The sequence below is a fragment of the Oryctolagus cuniculus genome, chromosome 21 (assembly GCF_051225735.1).
Source record: "Oryctolagus cuniculus isolate XC-2025 breed Fujian yellow rabbit chromosome 21, ASM5122573v1, whole genome shotgun sequence".
NCBI classification, from domain to species: domain Eukaryota; kingdom Metazoa; phylum Chordata; class Mammalia; order Lagomorpha; family Leporidae; genus Oryctolagus; species Oryctolagus cuniculus.
In genome coordinates this window covers 31,250,319-31,263,281 of record NC_142887.1, presented here as the reverse complement: position 1 = coordinate 31,263,281, position 12,963 = coordinate 31,250,319, and the positions used below count along the sequence as shown (strand labels likewise).

The following is a 12,963-nucleotide window of genomic DNA, read 5'->3' as shown; positions in this document are numbered from 1 at the left end:
GGGAGAGAGAAAAGTTTTCCATCAGCTGGTTCATTCCCCAGATGGCCGCAATGGCCAGAGCTGAGCCGATCAGGAGCCAGGAGCTTCTTCCAGGTCTCCCTTGCAGGTGTGGGGCCCAAGGACTTGGGCCATCTTCTCCTGCTTTCCCAGGCCATAGCAGAGAGCTGGATCAGAAGTGGAGCAGCCAGGACTCAAACCAGCGCCCATACGGGATGCCGGTACTGCAGGTGGCAGCTTTATATGATGCACCACAGCACCAGCCCCCATCCTGGTTCTTGAAAGGTGCTTGGCCAAAACTGAATCAGTTGGTCCTCTCCACATGTGGGCCCCACGCTTCCCGTTTGCATCTGAAACAGGACTGCTGACTTCTGGGTTTTTGTGTGTTTTGTGTGCGAGTGTTAGGTGAGGGCAAAGGCCCAGGGTGGTAGGGCGACCTAGGGACCTCTGAGCAGCCTGGGGCAGGTCCCCTGACTCGGCCTCTCTCCCTGCAGAACGAGAGGTGTGTTGGTTGTATAGGTACAAGACAACTCTTAGTCCTTAGGCCTGAGTCTCTCCTGCTCTGCTGCTAGGTCAGGAGCGTAGCTCTCACCTGGACCTGTGCCCTTGCTCGCCCTGCCCTGGCTTTTCCAGGGGCACCTGTTTTCCTAAGGGGAGGGCCTTAGCCTGTGCCCTCGGGACAGAGGAGGCTCCAGGGAGAGCCGTGACTGAGTGTGGGGTCTGCAAAGGAGACAGGGCTGGGAACCCTTGGCCATGGGTCTGTATCATCTGTCACTGCCCTGGCTGCCTTTACTCACCCAGTTCTCAGCTCCCCTGGGAAGGGCTCCATGGACCACCACCACCCCTAACAACTCGCCCCAATGAGGACCAGCTTCTGAAACCATTTCTTGCAGGTGAGGGTTTAGGAATGTGCATCCAGCGCTCGACGCAGAGTGTGGGGCTCCTGAGTGTCTCAGTGACTTCATCTGCCAGGCAGGAGCCCAGGGCCACCCGGAAGGGCTGAGTGCCCCGTGGCTGCCCGTGTGGACCGCAGACTGCCTGTGGACCTGCTCCGACCCTCCCTTCCGGTCCTGGTTTGGGGGCAGGGGGTTGGCCTCCCTCCATCTTTCCCAGCCAGGGCTCCTTTTAACTCTGCTGCCACTCAGCTGCCCTACAGGCCTCCCTGAGTCCCTGAGACCTGTGCCTTCTGGGCAGGGTGCAGTGGGGCCTCTGCCACAAGTGAGACCCGTCTGTACCCCTCCCTCCCGTGGGAGATCACAGTGAGGATGGCGGGGCAGATCAGCCACGGTCCCCTGCCCAGTACCCTGGCTTCCTCGGGGGCTTCATAGCCCTTGCTGGGCACACACTGAAGGGGCTGCCTGTGCCCTGTGGAGGACGGCCAGGTCCAATGTGTCCTGGGGCCACTGGCGCCATCACAGGACTCTGGCTGCAAACGCAGGCCTGACTCCGGGAGAAGGCAGAGCTGTGGGCTTGCTCGGTGCCTTGCTCGGGCCTCTACCAGGCCAGCTGTCCCTGGAGGCTCGCCTCATGGCCAGGAACCCAGGCCCCAGGGAGGAAGGGGTCGTCCTGGGGGTTCCTGTTAGCAGAGGGGAGTGAAGCTGGGATCCTGGCCCTGTTGCTTGGTGGCCACATCCCCAGGCCTGGCCAAGAGAGGCTCACCCTGGGGATGAGGAGGGCCAGATCCGGGAGACAGAGACAGGGCTCCCACTGTGGGACATGTGCATGGACGAGTGAGTGAGTGAGTGAGTGATGAAGGCGTGTGAGGCAGCCAGGCCCCGCCCAGGAAGCGTGTCCTCCATCAGGAAAAGCCCAGCAAGAGAGCAGATGGAACGAGGGCACACACAAGTGGGATTCGGTGGTCTCGAGCCTCCAGGATTGGAGCCTGGACGTGAGGGGTGCTTGACCCTGTCCTGTCTGGTCTTCTTTCCTGCCTGCGGTCAGCAGCGGTGTTGTGGAAGGGAGATGGGGATCCCAGCGGCACGCCACCGTGGGTGACAGGGGCTGGGCCCATCTGGCAGTGCCTGGGCGCAGACCCAGGACGGGGCTCTGGCCACGTGGCTGCTGCAGTCGGGGAGCCTGTGTTTTCCACGGCCCCAGTCTGGTAGGTGGTCCCTTTCCCCTCACCCCCCTCAGATGTTCTCTGTCTCCTATGTGGCCTGGCTGCGGTCAAGAGAGTGGTCGGGTCCTTTGCTGCCCCTAGCACCCCCTGTCCCTTCCGGGAAGTCCCCAGAGTGAACCTGGCCTCTATCACACCCCAGCACCAGCACCAGTGGGCTGGTGACACCGGGTGGAGGAGGCAGGAGGGAAGGGCCCAGTGTCCTCTGAAGCGGAGCCCTGAGGATGTCCCGGGTGTTCCAGGTGGGGCTTGGGTGAACCTGCAGCTCTATCACCAATCACCGAGCACACTGTCTCACTTCTGTAAGCAGGGGACAGCCCCTGCCCCAAGCTGGTGAGACTGGGCCAGTGCCCAGCCACCATGCCACCCCATGCAGTCCCAGAGTAGCCCCCTTCGGGTGATGCCGCAGTGGCCTCCGTGTTCAGGCTGGTCCCTTCCCACCCCACTGCCCGCCCTCCAGAACAGGCAAATGCGCTGTGTCTTTTCTTCCCGGAACTTGGGAGCAGGGGTGTCCAGGTGTCCCAGTGTCCAGGAGCCCAACCCGCTCACGCCTCCTCCGCCTGCCAAGTCTGTCGTGCCTGTCTGGCCCAGCCTGCAGAGGGCCCAGTGCAGTTTGGTCTCAGGGTGCATCTCTCCATCCCCGTCTCTCCTGGGAGAGCAGCGAGCTGGCTCTCACCTGCCCCCGGAGCCTGGCCAGGTGGGGGTGTGCCCCCGGCTCTCACCTGCTCCCAGAGCCTGGCCAGGTGGGGGTGTGTGTGCCCCTGTCGCCCTGCTCACAATCACAGCATTGCCGCCTTGCAGCGACTCTCTGATAGGTGAGAGGCCCAGAGCATGCGATTAGCTGCAAGTGGTGTCCTCTCACCTGTCCAGTTGATTGTGCACCCCCCTGTCCAGGGGGAAGAGGAGCCAACTCGGGGTCCCTCAGGCCAAGGCAGGAAGCCCTTCTCAGGCTAGACTGCTCACGTGCTGTGCCAGGCTTGTATCGGGGCCCGGGGACTCAAACCTACTGCCGGCCAGGACGCTGCCAGCCACAGACCCACCCTTGACCACCTGAGGGGCTGACATCAAGTAGTCTCCTCGGGAGTCAGAGGAGGGTGGCAAGCCAGGAGGGCTTCAGAGAGGAGGTGACCCATTGCAGAGGAGCTGTCTGGGCATTGGTGAGGGCTCACAACATGAAATCCATAGCTTGTGTCAGGCCAGAGGTTGTGAGGGGGCTGTGAGTACCCCTAGTTGAGATAAAGGAGGGGCGGGCAGCAGCTCAGCCTTCGTTCCCCAGGGGCCAACCCTGGAGTTCCAGCACCCCGTGAAGAAGGTGGGGCACTCCCCAGATGTGCAAGCGAGACAGACGCTCTCAGGATCATGGAAGAGTCAGCACCCCTCTCTGCACACACCCACCCCCAAGTGTAGTTCTAACACCATCTTCCCCTGGAAGCTCCCCAGGGAGGGCCAGTGCCCCACCCATCTCCACCTGGGTCAGGGGTCCGTCGGGAGGAGGGGCCTCCCACCTGACCTCAGGGGCTTCAGGGGCTCTGCAAGGAAGCTGGGGGGAGTCGGCGAGAGGCAGGGTCACCCCCAGATCCCGGCCTGGCTGTAGCTCTGGGTTTTCCCCTTCGTGACCCCAGTTTAGGCAGGCACACTTTAACTGGACCCCCTCCCCAAGTGGATGTCAGGTGCCACCATGGCATCAGGATAACGCCAGGAACCAGACCCTGGAGCTGGCAGTGGGCAGAGGTGCCTGGTACACAGCAGGTTAAGCTTGGAAGATGGGGGTGGCCTCACAGTCCAGTGGGGCAGGATGTTGAGAAGAAAGGGGAACAGAGGGGCTCCCCGTGAGCGAGCTTTGGCTGGGGGGAGGGGCTGGCGTCCTGGGAGCTTCAATGGCCTTGTGGGCACTGCTGGAGGGCTGGCGGGAGGAGCCCGGTCTGCCAGCAGTAGTGTGGCCGCAGACTGGCCACCGCCCTCTGACCCCCACAGTTCCACCTCCTTCGCCGGGTGAAACCTGAGGCAGAGAGATGCACGCACTGGGCTTCTCGCCGTCATCCCTTTTAATCAGGCACGACCCAAGTGGCACACGTAAGGGACAGAGACAGGTGTGCTTGTGCACCTGCCACCATCGATGAGAAAGGACCGGGCAGGGGTGACAGCGCTTGGGTCCTGGCAGCGTGGCGGCAGTGTCCCCGAGCTCCGGCCACCGAGGCCCTTCTCACACACCCTCCCCGCCCGCCCGTCTGCAGGGCATCTGGCGGATCCCCGTGGACGAGATCGACCGGCCGGGCAGCTTCGCCTGGCACATGAACCGCTCCATCGTGCTGCTGCTCAAGGTGCTGGCCCAGCTCCGGGACCACAGCACCCTGCTGAAGGTGTCCTCCATGCTGCAGCGGACCCCAGACCAGGGCAAGTGAGTGACGCTGGGACCCCGCTTCCCCCAGCTTGGGGCTGGCGCGGTGCTGCCAGGTCGTGGGGAGAACTTGCCTGGGGTAACCGTGCTACCCCTGGCAAAGGCCGCTCAGAATGGGGTGGGCATCTGGCCAGGGGCGCCTGGGACCGACAGTGGAGACGGGGACTGGCCTGGTCCTCCTCCGTGCCTGCTCCACCTCACCCCCTGGTCTCATTCACCTGCGGTGTGCCAGGAGCTCAGAGAGGCCCCCAGCTCGATCCTGGAGTACACGGGAGACGGACCTGAGGGAGGGGAGCACCTAGCAGGTAGTGTGGATCCAGGGCAGCAGCCAGGTCAGGCCAGAGACCTGCTGAGGGGTGGGGGTACTCCAGGAGGCTTCTGGGGAAGCAGACCCCAGCAGGTGGACAGAAGAGGGGGTGCACTGAGACGGGACCAGGCATCCCCAGAACAGAGACGGAGCCCAGGGCCACCCCCCAGCCGGGCCACGTGGTGTCTGATGCTCTCCTGTCTTCTCCGCCGCCCGCGTGACCACAGGAAGTACCTGCGAGATGCCGACCGCCAGGTCCTGGCGCAGCGCGCCTTCATCCTCACGGTGAAAGTGCTGGAGGACACGCTGAGCGAGCTCGCGGAGGTGCTGCACCCACACCCCTCCCCACGCCCTCCTGCTGCTCCCCCGCCACCTACACCGGCCTCTCCCCCCCCGGGGCAGGTGCAGCTCAGCACCCAGAGCCTGTACCCAGCAGAGGCTTGGTGCAAGGACTCAGGATGGTGCCCCCACCCCAACCCAGGCCAAGAATGCCTATGCAGCAAGCACACGCAGGGGCGCTGGGCTGTCGTCCCGGGGTCAAAGGCTACTCAGGAGTCCCATCAGCCCCTCTGAGCGGGTGGTGGGGCAACCAGAGGAGCCTAGCAGGGAGGGTCCTTCCCAGGCCGTCTCTGCACCCAGCATTCCCCCCTCTATCCTGTTAACTGAGGTTTGGCCCCGGCCAGCCACTAGAGTTCCCACGGTCCTGGGTGGGAGAGGCCCGAGCTGCGCATCCCTGGCACCCCGAGGCATGCCCTGTTGCCATGGAGACACGAAAGATGCTGTTTTCCCTCGGTTTCCCTAGGGGTCAGAGCGGCCAGGGCCCAAGGGTGGCCTCCCCGGAACCAGGATGACCACCGACGTCTCGCACAAGGCCAGTCCCGAGGAAGGCCAGGAAGGCCTCCCCAATCCCAAGAAGCCCCCTCTGGCTGATGGCTCGGGGGCAGGGCCCGAGACAGGGAGCAGAGTGGGGCCCCCCAGCCACCGGTCGGTGGCTCTGGACACTGGCGACACCACAGACCAGGGCGGGGAGCGGAAGGACAAGGAGAGCCCACGAGTGGGGCCCACCGAGCCTATGGACACTGGCGAGGCCACCACTCGCCGCCCAGACATGGAGCGGACGCCATCCCTGCCACCAGGTCGCCTTCCAAGGGACCGGGGCCCCGAGAGCCGGCCCACCGAGCTGTCCCTGGAGGAGCTGAGCATCAGTGCCCGGCAGCAGCCCGCACCCCCAGCCCCGCCTGCTCCCGCCCCCACCACTGCCACAGGGGCCCGGGGGGGCAGCCATGCTGACGAGCCAGCCCCACGGCCCAGCCGCAAGAGGAAACTCCTAGAGGACACGGAGTCGGGCAAGGCCCTGCTGCTGGACGCCTACCGTGTGTGGCAGCAGGGCCAGAAGGGCGTGGCCTACGACCTGGGCCGCATAGAGAGGATCATGTCGGAGACCTACATGCTCATCAAGCAGGTGGGTGGGTGCCCAGCCTCGCCGGCCCTGCCCCTGGCCCTCCCTGGCGTCCAGGGGAACCAGCGCCGACACCAGGAGTTCTTCCTGCTGGGGTTATGCACACTTGCGCGCTGTTCCTATGTAGGAGGAGGTTTTCCACAGCCAGCCAAGTGATGAACTTAACCAAAAAAAAAGCCCATTCAACCTTGAAGCAAGCCCAGCACAGGGCCACAGGACCCCCAACCCCGCTGTGATGGGGCATCTGGATGCCTTTGGGGCACTTCCAGACCGAAAGGAGGCTGCAGCCCCCGGCGATGGCCAGGGGACAGAAGGCATGAGTCTCCTTGTTGATCCTCCACCCGCTGGTTCACTCCCCAGATGGCCCTAACAGCTGGGGTTGGGCCAGGCCAAAGTCAGGAGCCAGGAGCTTCCTCTGGGTCTCCCACACAGGTGCAGGGGCCCAAGCACTTGGGCCATCTTCCACTGCTTTCCCAGGTGCGTTAGCAGGGAGCTGGATAGGAAGTAGAGCAGCCAGGACTCGAACTGGCACCCATAGAGGATGCGGGCATTGTAAGTGGCAGCTTTACCCGCAATGCCACTGTGCTGGCCCCTAGCTTTTCTGTTTGGAAGCATACATGCCCCTTTTCCTAGGTTAACATCAGGGTGTTACCCTTAAAAGACTCTGAGAATTTCAGTGGGGTGGATGCTCCCACTGTGTAATTTCTCCCCCATCATGGTCACTCACAGACACTGCTGAGAACATGTGCTGGCCCCACCTCACCAACATCCTCAGTTAATTCCCACTGGTCTTGGTGACTAATTAGGCACAGAAATGCCAAGTGTCGCCTTGCAGCCTGATGACGGTCGGCCTTTGCCTTGCCCTCCCCCCTGGCCCTATCCACCAGCTGTGCGTGTGTGGCTGTCCCTCTCACACCCTGCCTGGCACCTGCCTAGGGTGACCCCCAGAGCTCCCGTCCCCTGCCCGCCTCCATGTGCCTCAGGCTCCTGGTTCCCAGGACACTGACGTGGCACATGGCGGTCGCCATCCAGTGCACCCGCCCAGCAGGCCGGAGATTGTGGAAAGCTCTTGTCCCACTCTTCATGGCCTGAGGGCTAGGTGCTGAGCCTCAGCTGCGCTGGCCAGGCTTGGTCGTGACCCTTACTCCCGCCCCTACTCCCTGCTCCGGCCTCAGCCCTCGAGGGTGTGAGTGACTCAGCCACAAACATGAGCTTGGTGCAGTGGGAGGGGCAGCTGGCTCTGCACCTGGCTCCCTGCCACCTGGGAGATGATGAACACCTGCCCATCTCCCCGGGCAGGGACGTTCACAGGGGCTGGGTGCCCCGGAAGCTGCTGTGTGACAGCCGTGCAGGCAGGGCCCAGGCCCTCTGACCTCTGCGTCTGCTTGCTCAGGTGGACGAGGAGGCTGCGCTGGAACAGGCCGTGAAGTTCTGCCAGGTCCACCTTGGGGCCGCCGCCCAGAGACAGGTAAGCCCTTCCCTGCACCAAGGGCCCAGGCTGCGGGCCCACCAGGGGCTAGCGGTCAGTGTGGGCGGAGCCTGGGGCCCACGGGGAGCCCCCCTGCCAGTGCTGATGTGCATGTGCAACCCGTGGGGGGCCCCCTCGGCAGCTGACCTGACCTGGAAAGGTGGCCCCGAGAGACAGGTGTAGAAAGAGATGCTGGAGCCTGGCTGATGAGGAGCTGGGTCAGGGAGCACAGGGGGGACTCCTCCCACCTTGCAAGGGTCGGGGAGGGGTCCCGGTGTTTATTGTAAAAGCAGGGGAGAGAGAGGTTGGCATCGTCGCTATTGTGGGGAGAGGAGATTGAGAAGGCAGAAAGACCAAGCTCCCCTGCCAGTCCAGAGGGACAGTCCAGGCCAGAGGCTGGAAAAGACAGAGAGAAGTCCATGCACCTCAGGCAGACCACAGGGCAGGGAGAGGACTCGGGCCTGGACGCTGGCATCCAGGGGCCCGCTGGAGGCAGGACCCCAGGGGCCAGCGCTGGTCTTGAGCTCTGGGGAAGAGCCAAGGGTAGGGTCTGGCATGGAAGGGTCCCAGTGGTTGAGGAGGTGGGATCGGAACTCAGTGAGGGGTCGTATAGCAGGTAGCAGGCAGCTGCAGATCAAAGGGTTTGGCGGTGGAGGCTTGCCGCTTGAGTAGGTGCAGCCTCTCGTCCTCGGCGGTGGTCTCCGGTCTCCAGTGGTCCACACAGGCTTCCTCGCAGTAAAATAGGCTGTCAGCTGCCACGCCTGCCCGAGCCCTCCATCCCTAGGTGTGATGAAGCCCAGCAGATGGGCTTCGACCAGGCAGGCTGTGGGCCAGACAGGGGGCCTTTGGGGGAGGGGTCCTCCCGGGGCCAGAATCTCCTGGAGGATGTGCCCCAGCCTGCGGGCAGTGCCCCCAGCGCACGCGGAAGCTTCCCTTACTCCCACGAAGCCAGAGTGAACATCTCGGCCACCACGGCCCCTCCCGGCCCTTGGCACAGCATCTGTGCCCCAGTGGGGCAGGGGCCCACGTGGATGGGGACCGCCCGGGAGAGGAGGAGGCTGCAGAACACCTTCCCGGCGTGGCAGATGACAGACACAGAAAAACTCACCCTCCCGTCTGACAGTACCCGAGGGAAACTGAGGCCAGGCAAGACCAGGACCTGCCTGAGCCACAGCTCCAGGCCCCTGGGGCGTGGGCGGGCAGATCCTTTCTTTCTGAAAGAGTTAGAGACAGAGGGAGAGACAGGGAGGTCTTCCATCTGGTTCACTCCCCAAATGACCACAAGGACCAGGGCTGAGCCAAGCCAAAGCTAGGAGCTGAGAGTTTCTTCCAGGTCTCCCATGCGGCAGGGGCCCCAGGACTTGGCCCATCCTCCACTGTTCTCCCAGGCCATAGCAGAGACCCGGATTGGAAGTGGAGCAGCGGGGACTGGAACCGGCGCCTGTATGGGATGTCAGGCGATGGCTTTACCTTTTAGGCCACAGCCCAGGCCCCAGCAGGCAGGGATTTCTGTCAGGTTGGGGCATGGGGGTGGCCAGAGCCCAGGGACCCAGGCCCTTACCTTCTGGGCTGCCTACTGCAGGGCCATGTCAGTCCCCTCTTGGGGTGCAGATGGGTGTGGGGAGGTGGCCCTGTAGTCCTGAGGCCTCCCCTGGACATTCAGGCCCACGTGGCCATGTTCTGTGCCAATGAGTTGTGGGTGCCCCTGGAACTCTGCACCTCCCACCCAAGACTGCCAGAGCCTGGGCCAGGATGAGAGCCTGCTGTAATCTGACTGCCCTTGTCCAGCCTAATCTTGGGGGGCCATTTCCTGCCCCTCATCCTTCCAGTAAGAGAAGCCCCCCGATGGCATCCTCTGCCCCATGTCCAGTGCAGGCCCAGGGACAGGGTGCTCCCTGGGGCACCCCAGCTGCACCCCAACCCACAGGAGCCCACAGTCCTCATACCCAGCTGGAAGCCACCTGGGCCCACCTCTGCCCAGCACGAGGAAAGGGGACCGTGTCCAGCCCCTCAGGGAGCGTCCATATTGCTCACAGTCCATCCCAGTTGTTGCCATGGCAGCCACGTGCACCCTGGAGGGCTCTCTGGTCACAATCAGAGGCTCAGGGCCCGGCTCATAGCCAAGGCCCCCTCCTGAACAGGGCCAGGGACACCGCGCTCGGCTTCCCCGCCATGCACTTGCCCAACCTGCCACCTGGACTATGGCACTGCCGCAGGCCCCCGGGACTCTCCTGCCCCACCTCCCACAGGGCCAGGCCTGTCACTGACACCCTCGGCTCGGGGCTGCCTCCCAGCACGTGGAGCTGGAAATAGGGCTGGGAAGAAACGGGATTGTGGGTGGAAGCAAACAGAGCCGCACTCACACCTGCAGTGGGCTGGGTGCTGGGCAGAGAGGCTGCCTCCACCCTGTCCCCTCCCCCCAGGCACCTGTCCAAGGAGAGCTGGGCTTTGGGTGGGGAACAGAGTGGCCCTGTGTTTGTGGCAGAGGGGACTGTGCAGATAAAGGCTCGGAGGCCCTAAAGGGCCTGGCTCACCTGGGAGCTACAGGCAGAGGACCTGCTTGGCCAATGCAGGCAGCGCTGAGCACTGTGGCGCCGTGGCAGGGGGGTCGTCCTAGTAGGCTGCCGTGTCAAGCCCAGGAGCGTGGGGCACAGCTGCTGCTCCGTGTGACCCCAGCACCCGGAGGTCCTCTTGCTCATTCCCCTTGGGAAGCTGCCCTTCCAAGACTGACCCCCCACCCCTGTGGTCCCCAGACCGGGCCCTGCACCCCCATGCCCAGCATCCTGGCCAGAGTCCTCACTGGCTACCCGACCGTGTCCTGGCAACAGTGCTGTCCTGAAACCGCTGTACCCTCAGGGCCAGACGTGTGTGCCGCGGGACCGTGGGCTCAGGGCTGCCCAGAGCAGCTGGCCTCCCTCACCTCTCATCCACCCTCACAGGCCTCAGGCGACACACCCACCACCCCAAAGCACCCCAAGGACAGCCGAGAGAACTTCTTCCCCGCGGCAGTGGCCCCCGCAGCCCCCGACCCAGTGCCGGCCGACGCCCTCCAGCGGCCGGGTGACACCCAGGCCAAGCCTCGCCCTGGACTGGCCACCGCCACAGCCATCGTCACCTGCCTGTCCTCGCCGTCAGCCTCCACCCCGCAGATGTCCAAGGACACGGTGCCCCCACGGCCACACAGGCCCGAGGCCACGCCCAGCATGGCTGCTCTGGGCCCAGGTGAGTCCCATCCCTGGACACAGACACTGAGGCCCCACGGGCGGCAGTACTAGAACCAGGCCCAGGCGCTGTGACCACAGCTGCCAACAAGTCCTCCCACGTGTGGATGCGAGGCTGGCAGGGGTGCCCTCCAGCCTGGGGAGGGGTCCGCCACCTGCAGTGACAGCAGTCCCGGCGTCACTTACCCCAGCCCTGCTCCCTCAGTCTCCCCATGTGTAGAGGGCTGGTGAGGAGCGAGGGAGTTTGTGGTGTTTGGTTTTTCTCCCTTAACAAAGGCCTGCAGCAGACAGGAAGGGAACTGGCCTGGCCAAGGCCTCCCTGTAGGCACCAGAAGGGTCTTGACCCTGGGCAGACTGCGAGGCCACCAGCACCTGGCCCTCAGTGGTTCCTGGGCACTGAATGTGCACGAGACGGGAAGCCAGGCAGGAGGAGGGCAAGGGCAGGCAGTGGCTCACGAAGGGGCACAGCCAGGACAGGACATGGGGGAAGGGGCAGGGGGCCGGCTGCTCCCTCGGTGGGAGTCCTTGGGAATGGCCCCCTGCCTGGCAGGGCAGAGTCTGGTGGCTCTCCTGGGAGGAGGGGGCATTGAGGTAGCTCCTGCAAGGCCAGCAAGGGAGGGGAGTGGGCGCAGCCCTGTCACCTTTGCTGGTGTAGGCACGCCTCCGGCTCTGGTGCTGGGATCCTGCTGGGCCCCACCTGCCACCCAGGACCCCGGCCAGGCTCTGAAGTCCCCCTCACAGGACAGATGGTCCTTCATCCTCTACAACGAGGCAAGAGCTGGCCCCCAGCAGGCCCAGGGTCCCCGGGCGCAGTGGTCTGATGTGGCGGTGTGGCCACCCGGTGACTGCAGTGTGGGGCTGGGGGCGGGGGCTGAGCCTGGACAGCAGAATCGAGGGTGGGGACTCTCAGGATGCTGAGGGTGGAGAGCACGGCCAGGGCAGCGGGAGAAGTGACCTTGACGCCCTCATGCCCAGGGAGCAGGCAGCCAGCCACAGCCCCTCCCACTGCGGCCTTCGGACGGGCAGAGGTGCGCTCGGGCGTCCATCGAGGAGCTCGCCCCCGCAGGCTGTGGCAGACGCGCCCAGGGACCTCAGCCCCGGTGTCTGCCAGCGGCACTGCCTGGCTCCGCTTCAGCTGCCGTGGAAGGAACATGGTGCCTCCTGCACGGCCAGCTGTGCCGCTGCTGGGATGAGCCGGGCCCTCTCGGGGAGAAACGGGCAGGGTAGAAGTGTGTCCGCAGAGGCCAGGCCCAGGGACCTCCTGGGGGACGCGGGCCGGATGGACATCCGGACTGTGAGCCTGCCCTAGAGCAAGGGAGAGTGGCCCCAAAGGCGCAGGAGTCCGGCCTGGCCACCTGCTTCCCACAGCGGAGAGCCTGCGGCCTGGGGAAGGCGGGGGAGCTCCGCGAGGCCCTCCTGTGATGGCCAGGGCCCAGGTAGGTCCCCGCCACCTCAGGCCCCCACGCAGGAGTCCCAGGATGGCCCTGGGAAGGGAACAGGGCCACCTGGTTCAGGGTGCGCCTCCCCACGTGGCAGACTATCTGATAGACGCGAGCGCAGGGTGTCCTCCCTAAGCGGGTGCGGGGACGGAGCATCAGGGGAGGCAGCCTGTACCTGGGCCAACTCAGAGCAGCTGCCGCAGTGCGTACCAGCCACGCCCTGTCACATTCCTGTCCCGCAGAGATTCCTATCAGCCAGAAACCCAGGCACACCCTCCCCCCTGCCTGAACCCCCTGCAGGCAAGGGGAGGACGGGCAAGGCACCGCCACCTGTGCCACCTGTGCGGGGCGGCCTGGCAGGAGTGGGCCCAGCCTGGGAGCCCTGCTCCTGCCTTCTCCCGAGCTCACCCTGCCGGCTGTTGACAGGGGCCGTGACTGAGTGGCCAGGCCACGCGGTGAGGCTGGAGCAGGAGAAGGAGTGGCCCTATTCGGAGATAAAGGCTCAGGCAGCCCCGGGCAGGTTCCATTCTCCTCTGGGACCCAGAAGCCAGCAGGCAG

At 64.7% G+C, this 12,963-nt stretch overlaps 1 protein-coding gene across 9 annotated transcripts in view; it reads left to right on the top strand.

The window, feature by feature from the left end:
* CABIN1 (calcineurin binding protein 1) overlaps nucleotides 1-12,963 on the top strand; it is a 135,896-nt gene that overhangs the window by 120,575 nt on the left and 2,358 nt on the right. For all 9 annotated transcript variants that reach the window (XM_089322960.1, XM_051837088.3, XM_089322961.1 and 6 more), the window contains 5 exons: nucleotides 4,348-4,511; nucleotides 5,046-5,142; nucleotides 5,621-6,280; nucleotides 7,671-7,745; nucleotides 10,685-10,967. In XM_089322960.1, coding sequence (XP_089179086.1) covers nucleotides 4,348-4,511; nucleotides 5,046-5,142; nucleotides 5,621-6,280; nucleotides 7,671-7,745; nucleotides 10,685-10,967 — 1,279 coding nt within the window. The remainder of the gene's footprint in view (nucleotides 1-4,347; nucleotides 4,512-5,045; nucleotides 5,143-5,620; nucleotides 6,281-7,670; nucleotides 7,746-10,684; nucleotides 10,968-12,963) is intronic.